The sequence below is a fragment of the Arachis ipaensis genome, chromosome B1 (assembly GCF_059453495.1).
Source record: "Arachis ipaensis isolate K30076 ecotype BB chromosome B1, ASM5945349v1, whole genome shotgun sequence".
Taxonomy (NCBI): Eukaryota; Viridiplantae; Streptophyta; class Magnoliopsida; order Fabales; family Fabaceae; genus Arachis; species Arachis ipaensis.
In genome coordinates this window covers 5853408-5870816 of record NC_142436.1, presented here as the reverse complement: position 1 = coordinate 5870816, position 17409 = coordinate 5853408, and the positions used below count along the sequence as shown (strand labels likewise).

The following is a 17409-nucleotide window of genomic DNA, read 5'->3' as shown; positions in this document are numbered from 1 at the left end:
ATAAGCCCATCTCGTTCTTCTTCGTCATCCTGTGTTCTACTCTCTCTCTCTCTTTCTCTCTCTCTCTCTCTCCAACGCAACAGACACGAAAATAGAAAGAGAGTAGACAACACCATTCGCATTCACAGAGCAATGAGACGAAGACACAAAAATGACGTAGATAAACAGAAACACGAATCTCGGGATTCTCGCAAATCTGACTCAGATTACTCCGCGTCGTTCTTCTCTTCAGAGAAACGAGTGTTCTTTTTTTGTTTGGTGTTTCGAATGCTGAACTCTCTTTTGGTGCAGACATACTTCAATCCAGATGAACACTGGCAGGGACCCGAGGTTGCGCATCGCATTGCATTTGGGTGCATACCTTATTTTATATTCTTCACCTGAATTTCCCATCTTTCTTCTTCACTTCCAATCGTAAGTGCTGATCGGAGATGGTTTATTCCAGATACGGCCATTTAACGTGGGAATGGAAAAGGGGCATCAGAAGCTACTTACACCCGCTGCTCTTTGTTCCGCTCTATAGGGTTCTTGCGTTTCTGCATCTTGATACCCCTTTGGTTATGGTAAACTTGTTTCTTTCTAATCCTTTTTATATTCTCATTAAGCCACTTTGATTTCATTCTCCCTGTAACTATACAACTTCAGTTTGAGTCGTTTTATCTGCCATTGCATATTGAAGGCTAGCTTAGAAGCATGTGATGTTATCTTTAACAAATATCTATCACATGAACTGAGGCATACTTCATGCTTTTATGTCGTTTCTGTATTCTTTTGACAAGCAAAATGCAGTGGCTATAATTGAGATTTTGTATCCCTTTCAATCAAGTGATAGTTCTAACAGCTAATGAAGTGGTTCATGTATTCTGCTTCACTTCATAAAACTTGATATGTTTTCTATAATAGGTTCCGTTTTTAACTGGAATTAGATTCATGCAACTTGAGTATCTTCCTTGTCTCGTTTTATGGATATGATTCCACTAATTCTATTCTCTGGTCCTTGCTTCTTAGAGGAAGGCTCCACGGCTGCTGCAGTCTGTGTTTGCTGCAGTTGGTGATTTATACTCGTACAAACTTTCTGCAGTTCTCTTTGGTGACAATGTTGCAAAATGGGCTGTATCCTTTTCTTTTATATATTTACGGCTAGACTTAATCTGTTTTATGTTAATATAGGAACACTTTCTCCCCTTGTTATATAAGAAAACTTAACTCTGGTACAGCTCTTTTCCCAGTTGGCCAATTGGTTTATGATTTATTGTTCTGTTCGTACGCTATCAAATAGCTTGGAGACTGTTCTTACACTTGTATCTCTATACTTTTGGCCCTGCATGAGATCTTCTAGTAGAAGTTCCACTGTTTCAAGGAAGTGGGGTTTAGTTTTGGCAGCATTAGCTTGTGCGATCCGACCAACAAGTGCAATCATATGGCTGTATGTTGGCCTCCTTGAATTTTCAAAGGAACGTTACAAATTGAAACTCCTTTTTTTGGAGGTCGCACCCATCGGGTATGTTTACTTGGGAATGTGGGAGTTTCTCATTTCATAGTGTGTTATCTTTCATATCTATCTAAATACCAAGTTGGGTTAGATTATCGGAACTCTTATTCCAGCAATATATTCCAGGGAACTTATTTTGTTGCATTGGCTGCAGTCACATTAATCTAACATTTCAGCTTTCAAATGTCAATCACAGATGTCTGATTTAGGGCGAATTATTTTTATTATTTTGTATCAGGATGCTGGTGCTCGGACTTACCTGCTTATTAGATCGTATCATGTATGGCACATGGATTCTAGTACCACTTAATTTTCTAAAATTCAATTTTCTTTCTTCGGGTGGAGACTATTATGGAACTCACAAGTGGCACTGGTACTTCACTCAGGGATTTCCAGTGATGATCTTCTCTTTCTTACCATTTTGCATAGCTGGTATCATTTATTCAAAACAGTGGAGATACGCTTGTCTTCTTGCTTGGGTTCTGGGTTTATACAGTGTACTAGGTCACAAGGAGTTCAGGTACTTCAATCAAAATTATTCATACATATATAAGTGTATACATGGTCTGCTGGTTTTAATTGGTTTATGATAATAATTACTATGAAGTACAGGTTTGTGTTGCCCGTTCTTCCCATAGCTCTGATCTTCTCTGGTTATTGTTTGGCTATGATAGAAGATCCTGGTTTGCGTGGTTATAAAGGAAAAGAATCTTCAAAGAAGCGTACCAATTGTTCTCTGAAGATGGTACTTGCTATCATATTTTTGCTTGCTACCAATATTCCAATGTCTCTGTATATGAGTTTGGTTCATCAGGTATTGTCACTATTCTTCATTCTTACAATTGAGGGGTTATCTTAATGATCTTTTGTGAACATCTCTGAAAAATACTTTATATATTCTTTACTTTCAAAACAGAGGGGACCTGAGGATGTTATGAACCACCTTGCCAGAGAAGCTCGTCATGGGAAAGTGAAAAACATCCTATTCCTAACTCCTTGCCATGCCACCCCGTACTACTCCGTACTGCATCGCAACCTGCCAATGCGATTCCTGGACTGCACACCAAGGTTTGGAATTCACAATCCTGGAGTGGCTTGTAATCTTCATTGGGACTGAAATAAGATAACAATTCTTATTAATTTTATTGTGTTCTGCAGCGAAGAGAGAGGAGTTCTTGATGAGTCTGACCATTTTCTGATGGATCCTGTTTCATTTTTATCCGAATATGCAAAAAATATGTCCCTTCCGAGCCACATTGTTTTATTTGATTCGGAAGAACAAAAATTGAAGAACTTATTAAATTCATATGATTATAGAGAGGTAATAATAAGAATATTGTAAAGAAATTGCTGCTTAGTTTTTTGTTATTTATTATTATTGAGGGTAATTTTTAATCATTTGCTTATATTGGGATTTTAACAACAGGAAAGAAGATTTTTTAATGCTCACTTCAAGGTGGATCGCGAACTTCAAGCATCGATTGTTGTCTACGTCCATACAAGGCAGTGAATGATTATCTGCCATGCATAGTTTTGGACTCTGTATCCACAGTTGAAGGTGTCATTTCTTCAGGTTTCTCTTGAAAATTTTGACATTGGTGTTTTGAAAACTTTGTACAACAGTGTATTTTTTGCCTCCAAAATTTGCACTGGATAGTTTGTAAATTCCTCCCTAACACAGTTAGAGATGATGTACAGTTTTGTATTTTAAGGGAGTGTAATGAGGATGTAACAATGACTAGTTTGTTATCAAGAGTAGTGATCTATCTATCATCAACGAATTTTCCTTGGAAGATTTCTAACCATATCAAATGGCAAAATGCTTTACACTTTGGGGTTCATAATGAAAAGAAAAATAAATAATATGAACTAAGGTGTACATTTTCTGAACAAGTTGGATGAACTGATGAACACACAGTGAATGCTCTCTTACTATATAGAACATTAGGTACTCGGACTCGGAGCATTCACCTAAACAGAAAACAGAGACATAATATAGAGGAAACATTGTCAAACTAGCTGCTTGCTAGACCTTTCCACAGAAGAAGCCTTCGGGGTTGGTCTAGAAACCTAGCCTGCCATGCAGGTTCATCACCTTCATAGACAAAACCACTCTTGCTACAACATGGACGTACGAATTTGTTATGCCTGAAACAAAGACAGAACGAAATTTACTTTTAATAACCTCAGGTGTCAATGTTTAACTAACGCAAGACCAAATTGCATTATGACAAGGACTAATCAACAAAAACTCCATGATTTTTTTTTTGTTTACTCTTGATTAGGCCTGCTCTTAAATACTATATATACATGTGCACATATGCATTACATTTTGAAAAATTATGAATACACACACACACATAATATATATCAAAAATATTATTTGTACACCAAAATTAGTCACTAAAATCAGCCACCAATATATTTGTGTATAAATACATGTGTGGTTTAATTTCATTTCAATGTTTATTTGTATTTCAACATATACTTTATACTGGCGCCGACTTTGATGGTTGATTTTAGTATCTAATTTTAGTGTATACGTAACATAGTTTTATATATATACTCACAATAGCATTATACCTAAAATTGAAGATCTAGTGACAATAATAATATATTGTAACTGGAATTTTTTTTGTAGCAAGCGGGTGAAGTTTTGAACTTCAAGTAGAAAATAATTTCCAGCTTAATTATAGGCAAATTTATGTGACCAATTAATCTTTCTACATTCACTAGTAATGCACTCTAAACTATATTAAAAGAGTAAAGTGACAAATAAATCCTTCTGAATTTACGCTTCGGATAGATTAGTTCCTAAAGAAAAAAAAAAGTACTAATAAAGTCATTCAGGATAACAGATGTGAACACACTACTTTTAAATTAGCCTCTATGATTAGAGTAGAAGATCTTAATTTGAATTAACTTGTCCACATTTGTTGTCCTGAAAGACTTTATTGGTACTCTTTTTTTTAGGAACTAATCTGTCCAAAATGTAAATTCTCAAGAATTTATTTGTCACTTTACTCATTTGGGATAAGTTGAAAATAAAGAATTCGAAGAGCTAACAAAAATTTCCAAAACCATCACCCTCTAAATAGTAAAACTCCTAAACAGAGTATTAAAGATCATGAGTCAAAGTTCATGGATCAAGAACTTGAAAGTAGTTAACTAACTGCACTGCAACCACTTTTCTGTTTTGGTAAAGTCTGTCTTGATTAGTCTTGTTGAGAGACACAGTCAGAGTCGCTGAGCTTTATATGGTTGTGTCTCAGTTATTGCAAGTGTAGTGTTGTAATACTCCAATAGCTCAATACATTTGTGTTTTTCTCTTTTCGTTCTGAAAAAGCTTTCTATTCTCTATTTTCTCTGCTGCAACAGTTTCTGGAGTTGCAAGTCGTCTTCTTTGTTTTCCTATACAGAGTTCACTAATTTAATCCTCCAAAGTCTTTTCCTTCCCCTAGTAACACACACTGACACTCAAGTGTTACTAATTTCTCACATTTCAGGCCATTGATGTTTCTTTCTCCTTTCTCAATGGTGGTGTTTCTTGGAAAATATATAGTAGTTGATGTTTACTAAACTCTCCACTATTTTACTAATCTTTTGATGAATCATTTTTGACATTTTTGGATAGTCGTCCAACAAGAAAATAATTATATACATTAAAAGAAAAAAAAAAAATCAGGTATAGACTTTTAAGTTTTAAGATCTAACCAACTAGTAACTTATCTATAATGATGTTTCCTTATAAGCTGTGAACACAAGCACCCAAAAATTTTAGTGCGCTACATGTTCCATTCAGAAATTAAGCAATGTTCTAACGGTCTAGGGCACAAAATACACAGAAGCAGTTACACAAATAGGTTAGATAATGGATTGATTTCTACAGTAAGTTAACATGAAGACTGAGAGGGACGAAATATTGTTGAGTTAGAAAACATCCTCTATCAAGGCTCGCCACTGTTGGAATGTAATGAAAGGCAAGGCAATTTATCCTCTATCCAACCGCTGTTCCACTAATAGAGATGATTGGCATGTCATGTAACAGAGTTCCGCAATCCTCATCAAGATTGTGCACAAACCTGTCGTAATGGAGTAATTCAGTTGTTTAGGTAAAAGAGGATGATTAGTGATATAGAAGATGTATCTTGATCGGAGTCCAATAGATATTTTGGTAATTTAGAACGTGCTTAATTCTCAGAGAAAGAAGCGAAAATGAATACATCAAGTGCATGCCATTATGCCAATCTCAAAGCTAAAAGCCAAAAACTAGGGCTGTTTGGTTTGCTAAAAATAAAAAAGAAAACACAAATGCGAAAAAAAGAGCTGATGCATCCCACCTTACGCATCGCGCAGGATCCAGAAAGAGCCACTTGTTCGCATCCAAAGGGTATAATATAGACAGCCTAACCTGATGCATGCATCATGGGTTGATTCTACGGCTTGAACACAGAGACAACTCAATTGCTATTCTAAGGCTCCCCTTTAAGAAAATGGAAACACAAGCCAAACTTGATTTCTTCTCACACTTTTATTCGGTCAAAAACTAAAACCAAATCCTTAAACTAAATCTCAAAATAGAATACTAGTAGCAATTATTGTCTATGTTAAATATCATTGTAACGTAAGGAACAGAACCCTCCACTATAGAAAATACAGTGCCTATTGAAAAACTTCTAAAGAAGCATATACTAAGATGCTTTCCACTTTATAGAGCTTGCAGCAGAAACAGTACAAACCCTCAACCCAAGATTATGTACCACGAGTCATCCGAACCAAAATACAGAACACCACACGAAGAAAAAATGGGAAACAACAGAAAATAAAATTTGCATTTTGTAATTTAGTGGTGCATATTTTGTAATATATCCTTTTTTTATATATATAAAAATAACCAAACACTTTATTGCATAGTGTAAAAGATGGAAACAGCATTTCTTTCACCAGGGCTTTAAACTATGGCTGTATACTCGGTATAGTGAGTTAGTGACAACTTACACTAATCAATTTTGAAGTGAATGTTATAATGTCAACCAACCAATATTTAACTTTCCAATCTAGGTTTATATCCTTCTCTAAACGATTGGTTGTCCATGCTTCTACATTACCAGTAAATGACCAGGGAAAGAGGAAGAAAAGAAGAAAGTGACTACAATGACCTAAAAGGAATGAAATGGAATAACACTTTCAAATGCTAGAAATGTTTAAACAGAAGATGGGGCTGCTGTAGCAATTGCCACCTCTTCAAAATAGGTGCTGGTTAAATTAGCGCTTGTTTTGCAACCGTGACAAACAGTGAAACCATGACAAACATGCGAACTAGTTGGGATGTTCTTACTCCTGATGTGCAGATGAAGGCTAGAAATGGAAGCTGGGAAGGGAGTTGGAGGAAAGTATGGCAAAACTTTGAAGCCTAGTTGGCTAAAATGTTATTCTATATTATGTCAATATTATAAAGACACATTTTAAAGAACAACACAAGACTAAAATATACTGGGGTGCAAGTTTTAGGGCTTATTTTGGTAAAGACTATAATTCAAGGACAAATATATGGTGTTAACCCTACAAAAACATAACAAAAGTTTTTACCTGTACAATTGTCAGTTTGAGCTAATGAGCTTCATCATTTTCTCAATCTTCATCATCAGAGCTGGCTTCATCACTGCTGTAATCGCTACTATCACTACCGTCAAGATCCAAATTAACATGCTGCACTTGAATGACTTCAGGTTGCTTAGGCTGAGGGATGTGATGGGGTACTTGTTGCTGCTCAAACCTTGGTGCAGGAAGTGAGTCCATGGGTGGCAATGGCACAGGATCCCCAGGTTTCCACCCAGGTGGGGGAAGTGGAAGATCAATAGGCAATTGCACAGGCATTCCAGGCTTCCAGCCAGGCGGAACTGTAAAATTTGGTGGAAGCAACCCTTGAATTGCAGACAAATTGGCATCCACTTGCTGTGGAGGTGGAGGCTCAATAATGGCCTCAATTGTTTTCTCTTTCGTTTCAACAACTTTAGGCAATCCAACATCAAGGTCAGCAAAGTTATATAACTGTGAAGCTCTCATTTGCTCCTCTTGTGGCGCAGGTGGCAGTGCACCACGCAAAGGAGCTTGCCCAGCTCCAAATTCTGGTGGCGCAAAGGTTGTATAACTTATCCGGTGAGCATATGATAATATATCTGATAGCTTCAGCTGGGATGAGACAGTTGAGGATGTCAAAGAATCATCTTCACTGTCATCTCCTGATTTCAACCTCTTGGTGCTGCGGCGATAATCAGAGTAATCATCAACAAGAATGTCGAGACACCGCTCAGCATCTTTGAGTTTGTTGGCAAATGCAAGAAGTGCTGAATCTTTTGAGCGAATTTCCCGATCAATCTTCTGCTTAGCATCTTGCAGATCAAGAATCTCTTGGAGTTCAGCGACAGCTTCAAAGATCTGAGTTTGAAGAATAGTGAATTGTGAAATAACTTCTTTGGTTGTGGAAGGAGAAGAATCATGTGGGGTAGATGAATGAGCTTGGCCTTGGGTAGAAAGGAAGGTGGGGATGGATCCTCGGAATGCAGTGACCCAAAGCGACCTGTTGGGTGAAACTTCAAAGAGCTTAGAAGTTAAGGAAGCCATTTGTTGAAGAAGTGCTTGTGCTCGAGGGAGAGGTGGGAGAAGAGAGAGCAGAGCTGCAGAAGGGCCAGCTGCGTGGCGGTCTAGGTGGGGCTGGTGATGATGGCTCTGTGACGGAGGGAGCTTTGGGGGAGTAGGATTCGGAATGGATGGTGAATTCGGGTTTGTGAGGCCTAGCCTAGCAGGGGATTGCACAATTTGGTGCTGAAGCATTTTGTACAAATGACTCCGATCCTTTTCTCTTTCACTCTTCTACCTGCCACAAATTAGAAAATGTTGTATCAGATCTGAATGATTTCTGAGTAAAGACCAAAGCTGCTTTATATCCAGCAATTTCATCTGCTTGACAGAATATTAAAATAGCATTATTAATACATAAAAGAAACAAAGGAAAAGGTTCTTAGTGTTCTCTCAATAGGAGAGCATGCCAGAACTTCAGGTTCTTCTACCTTAACTCCCTCATGGCTTCATAGCCATCTGAAACATACATCCACAAAAATTACTTACATAAACAGTTTAAAACCTGGATTCAACACAGGTAACCACAACCTTCCAAACACATATAAGTCAGCACTCACACACATAACCACAATGCAAGGAATCATGACAATCGTCACACATCTCTTTAACCATACAAAAGCAACCTAACCACCATATTACACACCACTTCCTAAACACAAACCACCTTAACCAAGCCCACCACCAGATTCATCAAACGCAATAATCTACTCAGACAGTGTCACTACTCACAAGAAATAGAAAAGATTGCAAAGATTACACAGAACAGATTGCACATTCAACAGCAAAAGAAAATATAACCTAATGTAAATACAATCAAGAGATACAAAAAGGAAAAAACCAAAGAAAGATAAAAAAAAATATCATAATAACCCTAACATACCCCAAACATATTGCAGAAATTTGGAATCCTTAAAAAATTATAAGAACAGATTACACAAATATAAATCATAAGAACAGATTTGGAATGATAAAAAATCATAAGAACAAATAAAAAAATATAATAACCCCAATATACACACAACATATTGCACAAATTTGGAATCCTTAAAAAATCATAGGAACAGAGTACACAAATAAAATCATAACATAAAAAATTCATCAAAGGAAGATTATAAAAAAAAAAAAAAAAAAACTCACCTGGATCACGAGGAAGAAGCGGTTGCGGCGGAGGGAAGGAGTGAGCAGCAGGTCAGCAGCAAGCAACTCAGCCACCGACGAGGGAAGGAGTATGCGGCGGCAACAGGGCCGGTGTCGGACAGTGAGCGGCGGCGACAGGGACTAATCTAATAAAATAGATAGATAGATGAACAAAGCAATTTAAAATCCATATTCTTAACAGATCAAGTCATCAATATTCAATAATCAAATAATCAATTAATCAAGATAATGAGAGAGGCACAAAAAAAAAACTACAAGAGAGCAGATCGGTGCAGAGATCTGACCGGCGGCGAGAGAGAAGCACAGCCGCAGTGTGAAGGAAGTGGCTGCTGTTACGGTGTTTGAGAGAGCTGTGAGGAAGATCACGGATTTCGTGTAGTTGTTAGGGTATTTTGGGATTTTCAAACTAATTTACTAATTTGAATTTTTTCAAGGTTCTAAAAATGATCGAACCAATTTAAATATTAATATAATGATTTATTAATTTGACCGGTTTAACTGTAATTTAATCAAAATAACCGTTTTATAATAAAATAATAAATAAAATATAAACAAACACATTAAAACAACAAAATATTATTGATAGTTAAATTTATTGTTTTCATTTTCTTAAAGATTATACAACCTGGTTTATTGAATAAATAAAAAAAATTCAATCCTAAACATATACACAAAATAACTAAAGAATTGAATAATGCTAATATAAACTGAAATTCTTACACTAAAAGGCCTCTTTAAATCCAAACATTCAACACATTATTAAAAGAAAAAAGTACCTTGTATTAAATCAAACAAACATTTCAATTTGTCTTAATATAAGTTAGCATGATAAAGGAAGAAAAACAACCATCAACCTCAAGTCCTCTTGATAAAACCATTTACCCACTTACACAAATCGTCAGCAAACATGATTAGTTTATTATCAAGAACATGATTAATTCAATTCGTTAACTAGTGATCCTAAAACTAGCATTAGATCTTCTAACAAACACTTTTTTCATTCTTATTATGAGAATTTGAGACACTTTTAAGTTTAGTTAGTAGCAAATGTCAATTTCTAATGTATGAGTTTCATTTTTTAATTTTGATACGGAAGAAAAAATAGTGTAGGACGATGTTATAGAGTGCATAGGTACTTTACACAGATGTAGTGTCAAGATCAAAGAAATCGAACAGTTCGATTTAAGGCTAGGTAATCGAACCGTTCGATTTGTGTCCTCCCAGCCACATGTCGCGCATGCATTGTCCCCCACAACAGTGCCCTTTATACCAACATGCCTCCTTTCCTGACTTCACTCTCTCCCTCCGAAGTCGCTTTCTTCCTTACCTACCCAGCCACCATTTTCTCTCTTCTTCTTCTTTTTCACCATTTTAATTTCTTCTTCTTCTTCCATTAAAAAAAATTACAATGTCAAAGAAACAAAAATATAAAGATGTTGATCGTCCTAAACTTCATATTATCAATTATCTCTACTATTCTAATTATGTAAGTTTTTTTATATTTAATTTCAAAATTATTATTATTATTATTATTAGAAATTTAAGAATATATGTTTAAATGATATAGGTTACATTATTATTATTATTATTATTGTTAGAAATTTAGAAATATATATGTTAGAATTATTGTTGTTAGAAATTTAGGAATACATATTTAAATAATAGTTAGAAATATATATGTTTAGATTTAGTTAGTGAACATTTTAATCAATGATAATATTTAGGGGTAAGTACGATTTTGGTCCCTAAAGTTTAGTGCCAGAATCGAAATCGTCCCTCTTGTAATTTTGGGTTTAAAATCGTCCTTAACGTTTTTTTCCGTATTAAAATCGTCCTTTTTAATAAAATTTTTTGTTTTATTCCTAAACTACCCCTATTCTTATTTTAATAATAAAAATTAAAAAAAAAAAAAAAGAAAACGCGTAAAAACGCGTTGGGGGTGGGAGAAGAAAAGGGTTACGAAGGGGGAGGGGAGGCGAGGGGAGGGGAAGGGAAGAGGGGGAGGGGGAAAGGGGGGAGGGGGACGGCGCCGGGGAGCCTCCGTCATCGCCGCCGTGACCTTGTCGTCGCCTCCTCCTCCTCCAGAACTCTGATGATGATGACGATGAAGGGGGAAGGGAAGCCGCCGTCCCGCCGCCGCAGTCTCGCCGTCCCGCCGCCGCCTTGTCGCCCTCCGGCACCGCACCCCACCACCATCACCTTCTTCTTCTTCTTCTTCTTCTTCTTCTTCTTCTTCTTCTTGCCGCCACCACATGAGGAACCACCATCCGCCGCTGTCTCTGCCTTCTGCATCTGCTTCTTTGTGCTTTGAATTTCTGAGGAACCACCATCTGCTTCTTTGTTGATTTGTTGCTTTCTGTTTTTGCTTGTGTTAAATTTGTGTTGGATTTGTTGATTTTCTGCTTTGTTTCTGCTTCTCTGGTGGTGGTGGTGGTGGTGGTGGAGGTGGAGGGTGGGGGGAAGGGGAGACGGGGAAGGGGTGGGGACGTGGGGTGGGAGTGGGGGTGCAGGGAAGGGAAAACGGGGAGGGGGAGGTGACGCGGGGTGGGGTGGGGGTGCTGGGAAAGGAAGACGGCGAGGGGGGTGACGAGGGGTGGGGGTGGGGGTGCGGGGAGGGGGAGGGGGAGGGGGACGGCGGCGGCGTTGGTGGTGGTGCTGGTGGTGGAGGTTGTGGCGGTGGTGTTGGTGTTGGTGGTGGTGGTGGAGGAAGTAATTATGTTGGTAGTGGTGAGGGTATTTTTTGTCCAAAAAAATAAAAAGGATGATTTTAATACGGAAAAAAACGTTAAGGACGATTTTAAACCCAAAATTACAAGAGGGACGATTTCGATTCTGGCACTAAACTTTAGGGACCAAAATCGTACTTACCCCTAATATTTAAATTAGACTAATATGATAGATTAATAAAAAATATATGTTTAGAATTTTTTTTAATAATTTTGAGAATTATAATTAATTAACTTTAGAGTTATATTAATTGTTGTATAATTTGTAATAATTTTGGAAATTATGATTAATAATTAGGTTTTGTAAAATATAATATATTTTTGTTCTGGTAATAATAATTATTTATTTATTGTTAGATATTTAATTGACATAAATATATTATTGTAGTTGAAGTTTTAATAAAGTGAAACATTATTAGTTAAATAAAAATTGGATTTATTTATTACTTATTATTAATAGTAAGTTAGTATTTATTATTAGTGATATAGGAATTATTATCCCGTAAACTATGAATAAATATATAAATAGTTATGTAAGAAACAACTGAATAAAGATTTAGGAAACAGTTGAATTATTAATATTTTGGGGTTAAATTATTAGTATTATTAATAATTATTATTATTCTGAATGTAAACAGTTGATTTATTAGTATTATTAATAAAATTTAGTAGTTAAATGAGTATTATTCTGAAGTTTAGTAAACTTGATTTAGTAAAGTCAATTTTGTTTTGGTATTTTCAATAATTAATGATTATTGTTAGATACTTAATTAACCTATTTTGTGTAGTTAAATTTAAAAATTTTTTAATAATGATAGTTAAATAATTAGTAGGTTAGTTGTATTTATGTATGCATACTAGTTACTAAATTAGCTAAATTTATGGTAAGTTTAGCATTACTCTAATAAATTAGTTACTATTATTTGAAAATTATTAACTTTTAGTAGTGAATTAGTAATTATTATTAATTTACTAGTAGTTTGTTTTATTTTTGTAGAGTTTATGAAATGTGACATGTAACTATCTACTACCTTTAGATCGGTACAATTATGCTGTAGAGGAATATTTACGGTTCATTGGTTTTTATCATGTTTTTCATATTGGAATATATCAATGTCAGAAGGTATTGGTAAATGCTCTAGTCAAGAGGTGACACCCAAACACACACACATTTTACCTTTCGATTGGTGAGTGTGCTGTGACACTGGAAGATGTGGTTGTTATTCTTGGTCTTCCGACAAACGATCTTCTAGTGATAGGAGCGACTATGAGTAGTCACGAAGCCTTAGAGGCTGAGTGTTTGCACCATTTTGGGGTTGCACTGAGAAAGTCAGATTGTAGAGGAAGCTTTATAAAATTGTCGTGGCTTCGGAATTTAAAAGAACGTTTACAGTTGATTGACGAAAACAGTATTCAGAGGTACATGAAGTAGCACATTATGTTGTTATTTGGTACGATCTTATTTGGAGACAAGTCTGGGGCAGCTGTGCATTGGAAATTTCTGCCTTTGCTTCGTGATTTTGGTAGTATCGGACAATATAGTTGGAGATCGGCATGCCTAGCACACCTGTACAGGGCGTTATGCAGGGCATCTCGTTTTGACTGCAAGAAATCGACGGTCCACTGACATTTCTGCTAGCTTGGGCTTGGATCCGTCTACCACATCTTGCGCCAGTTCCTAGGGAACCCTGCAGTTTTCCGCTTGCAAACAGGTAACATTATCGACTTACATTGTATCTTCATATTTAGAATCCAATTGTATTAATGAAAATAAATTATATTAGGTGGCATAACTGGGAGCGTGGAGACATACGTTATAGATATCTTAGTCTTGCTTAATTTAGGAAGTCATTGGATGATCTTCAGGAAGGCCAGGTTTGTTTTCGTTAAAGAAGTATTTGTTTCGGGTTTAGTGTAATTATTATTTGGCTTGTAACCAGTTAGTGTAAGCCTCGCCCCGTTCTTGTAAACGCTGGTAACGTAATTCGTACTTGCGAACCGTCCTCGAATATCCCGTGCAATAAGAAAAAACAAAGAGAAAAAAATAAATGAGAAATACTGTTGAAAGGTAACTCTGTTAATAATGAACTTTGAATTACTCAACGTTACCTATATTGAAGACAAGCTTTTGCAGGTGTGGTGCCTTGAAATTTTTCAAAAAATTCGACTCTATATGCCTTATGCAAAACATGTGAAAAACTCTAGGAGGCGACCAAGATCCGTTATTGCGGGCCACAACTGCATTGATGGATTCGTGTCTGTCAGAGATCAGTCCCACACCATCCCGAGTCACCACATGTTGTTGCAGGTTACAATGAAAAAATTGCCACGCATCAGAAGTCTCGTCCTCTACAATAGCAAATACAATTGGGACAATATTATTGTTACTATTCTGTGAAACTACAACCAACAAACAACCCTTATACTTTCTATACAAGTGAGTCTCATCCACCTGGACAACTGGTTTACAATATCTGAATATTCTAATGTAGGGGTAATAACTCCAGAAGACTCGATGCAATACCCGAATATCAGTTACCAAGTCATCGCCTTGATATGCAGACATAGTCTCAAAATGGACGACTGATGATGACTCCTTATGACACATGACCTCAAACTATATCGACAAAGTTTCGTACGATACTTTCCAACCTCCAAATATTTTTCCACTGACTTTTGCTTAGCCAACCATGCTTTTCGATAGCTGATGGTGTAATTAAACTTCGACTACACTTTTGTAATAACTGATTTCACCTTTATCGAGGGTCAGCCTCAACCAACGACTTTATAGCTTTTGCAATTGAGTTCGAATCTAGCTTCGAATGATTCTGAGAAATGGTGGCTCTGGTACAAGTGTGACTACCATTATACCTCTTTATAACCCAACAATACTTTCTACTGATCATGCTAACCCTGATCAGCCAATCACAACCTGACCCATACTGTGTACACTTGGCATAAAATGTCAACCGCTTTGACTCATATATCCGGTAGTCTACACCTCTTCGAATGGTATAATCTTTTATTGTCATAATAACAATTTCCCTATAACTGAATTATATTCCCACGACAAATTCACCATCTGCGACAATAGGAATTTTTACCACGACGACAGCCATACGATAAATATTTAATAAACAAATATTTAATAAGTGAAATTAAAAGTAAAATCTATCTACAACTTATAAAGGAATCATATCAAGAAATCAATACTAACAAAATAAATATCATATATCAAATCAATGTTCACAATATTAATATTTATTTTAATATTAATATAAAAAATTAATACTCACTATATCAATATTAATATAAAAAATTTACATCAAGTTATTATCTCAATTTTAACAAAATAAAAACATAAACACATAAATAAATACTAATTAATAAATACTAATTAATATTTAACTGAATCAATAACTAACTAAAAAGATTATTATCTTAAATTTAACTAAATAAACACATAAACAAATGCTAATTAAGTATATTTTCACATGTCACGTAACTATTTGGTCCATCGATCAATATAAATTATTACAAAATTCTAATCCTTCGTATAAATATAGGCAATTACGTACCTGCATTCATATATTTCGGAAACTGCAGAGCATGCATGACTTCTAAATCCAAAACTCGTATGAAAGATGGCTCCTCAAATGGATGTTCGTTTGCGAGTGCATTTTTCACATCTGTCACATTTGCCTCCTTAGTGCCGTTACCTTGATCTTCGTCTCCATCTGGACTAACAACTTTGTAATTGCTTTCAAACTCCTCCTCACTGTCACTATTGTAATCTTCCCGTTCAATATTTTGGTCGGCTTCAGATTGTTCGAACTCAATATACAACTCAATGAACGATATCTGAGCGTGACTTTCAATGTACATTGAAAACATCTCTTGCATGCTCGCTTCATCAGTTATACATTTGGTTTGAAATTGAACGAATTCACCGAATACTGGTATAGGATACCTCTATAAAATACATGATATCTTCCTCGACTTTTCAGAATCTATCTTCTCACAAATCACACCTTTTAGTTCTTCGAATGAGATTGTGAATGGAATAACAAAATCTAATAGATTTTCACAAATAAATTTTACTCCTTTATATGTTTGTAACAAAATCTGACCAAAATAATACATTTTTAATAAGATTCTATCATCCATTTTTTCTCACTCACATGAATATGAATTTCACTGTCAATTTTTTTCACCTCATACGAAATGATAGAGATCTAGGTGGAAGAGCTAAGGGAAGAAGAAGAAGAAGGAGTGGAGATCTGATCACTCGTGTACAACTCACACACACTTATGTGTGTGTGTGTGTATATATATAACAAATCGGACCCAATGATTTGTATTAACTTAAATAAAATATATAATAATCAAATTGGACAATCCAATTGGATACACCAAAATTCAAAATTTTTTCTCCCACATAAATTGGACCGTCCGATTTGTGGGCCTAATTTTTTTAACAAAAAAATTGGATAGTCCGATTTTTTCATCCCATGATTCAGAAAAAGCTACCCCACATTCATGTCTAGCACCCCCGATTTTCTATAACCATGCACAACACACACAGACTTTGTATATCCAAAAATAATGAGCCTATGAGTTTCTAGTATCACCTTTGAATCTTGTTTTAGCTTTCTAAACAAAAAAAAGTGAAATAAATATATCAGGTGCTTCTTTTTGTTTGTTTTCAACCTTACATCAGTAACATGTGAAATAAATAACATGTGAAACTATTTATTGATGGGGATGACTTAGGTAGAAAAAAATATTACAGTTAGTGAAAATAGAATTCACCTTAGGGGGCAGAGCCATGAAAGTAAAGGGTAGCACAGTGAAGCTCAATCATGGAAGGAGTTCACACTGCTCTTAGATGCCACCAAAATTTTGGTACTTTCACATCTATCTGTGGTCCTTTACCCCTGCCTGTAATCTCAGAACCAGATAAAAATCTCTTCCTCTTCTCTATGACATTGGCGGGATAGTGGCTGCGCGATGGAGGCAGGAGACGAGACCGGTGACGGTGGTTTCGAAACTCAAACGGTGGCTGCACGATGAAGGAGAAGAAACTACGACGATGGCTTCGAAGCTCGAAGTTGCGACAGCGGCGGTAGAAGGCCGATGGCTGGACGGAAGTGAGGGACGAGCTTGACGACAATGAGAGGAAGGAGAAGCTCGAGGTCGAGGGTGATGGGACTGAGTAGGTGTGGCGCTTTTTGCTTTACCGTTGTGGAAAGGTTGGGTAATGGTTAGGGTTCCTCAATCATACAACGCCGTTGTTGCTAAAATTCAGAAAATCGATCGGGTTTCGGTTCTGTTTGATCGACCGATTTCTGGTTGGTTCGACGGTTCAACGCTGATTTTTTAATTTCTGAT

The 17409-nt window shown here is 36.1% G+C and overlaps 3 protein-coding genes across 5 annotated transcripts; 1 reads left to right on the top strand and 2 right to left on the bottom strand.

Annotated features, from left to right (window-relative positions):
- LOC107609064 (mannosyltransferase APTG1) lies at positions 1-3297 on the top strand. Of its 2 annotated transcripts, none has more exons than XM_016310926.3 (9): positions 1-353; positions 446-563; positions 1009-1113; positions 1218-1501; positions 1731-2012; positions 2105-2306; positions 2409-2560; positions 2651-2813; positions 2919-3297. In XM_016310926.3, exons 1-9 carry the CDS (start codon positions 133-135, stop codon positions 3000-3002), a joined length of 1611 nt encoding a protein of 536 aa, XP_016166412.1. In that variant the 5' UTR covers positions 1-132; the 3' UTR covers positions 3003-3297. The 2 variants fall into 2 exon arrangements, with proteins under 2 accessions (XP_016166412.1, XP_016166484.1); XM_016310998.3 differs by having other exon boundaries at positions 114-330.
- Positions 3298-5192: 1895 nt separating this feature from the next.
- Positions 5193-9732, bottom strand: LOC107609198 (mediator of RNA polymerase II transcription subunit 4). 2 transcript variants are annotated; one of them, XM_088500921.1, is made up of 4 exons: positions 9577-9732; positions 9272-9417; positions 7082-8369; positions 5193-5574 (listed from the first exon to the last, which is right to left on the bottom strand). In XM_088500921.1, the coding sequence occupies exon 3, from the start codon at positions 8324-8326 to the stop codon at positions 7124-7126; it is 1203 nt and encodes a 400-aa protein (XP_088357047.1). In that variant the 5' UTR covers positions 8327-8369; positions 9272-9417; positions 9577-9732; the 3' UTR covers positions 5193-5574; positions 7082-7123. The 2 variants fall into 2 exon arrangements, with proteins under 2 accessions (XP_088357047.1, XP_088357048.1); XM_088500922.1 differs by having other exon boundaries at positions 9272-9412.
- A 4381-nt stretch (positions 9733-14113) lies between these two features.
- On the bottom strand, positions 14114-14584 carry LOC148575607 (uncharacterized). Its single transcript, XM_088502447.1, has one exon. It carries the CDS (start codon positions 14582-14584, stop codon positions 14114-14116), a length of 471 nt encoding a protein of 156 aa, XP_088358573.1.
- Positions 14585-17409: the final 2825 nt, after the last annotated feature.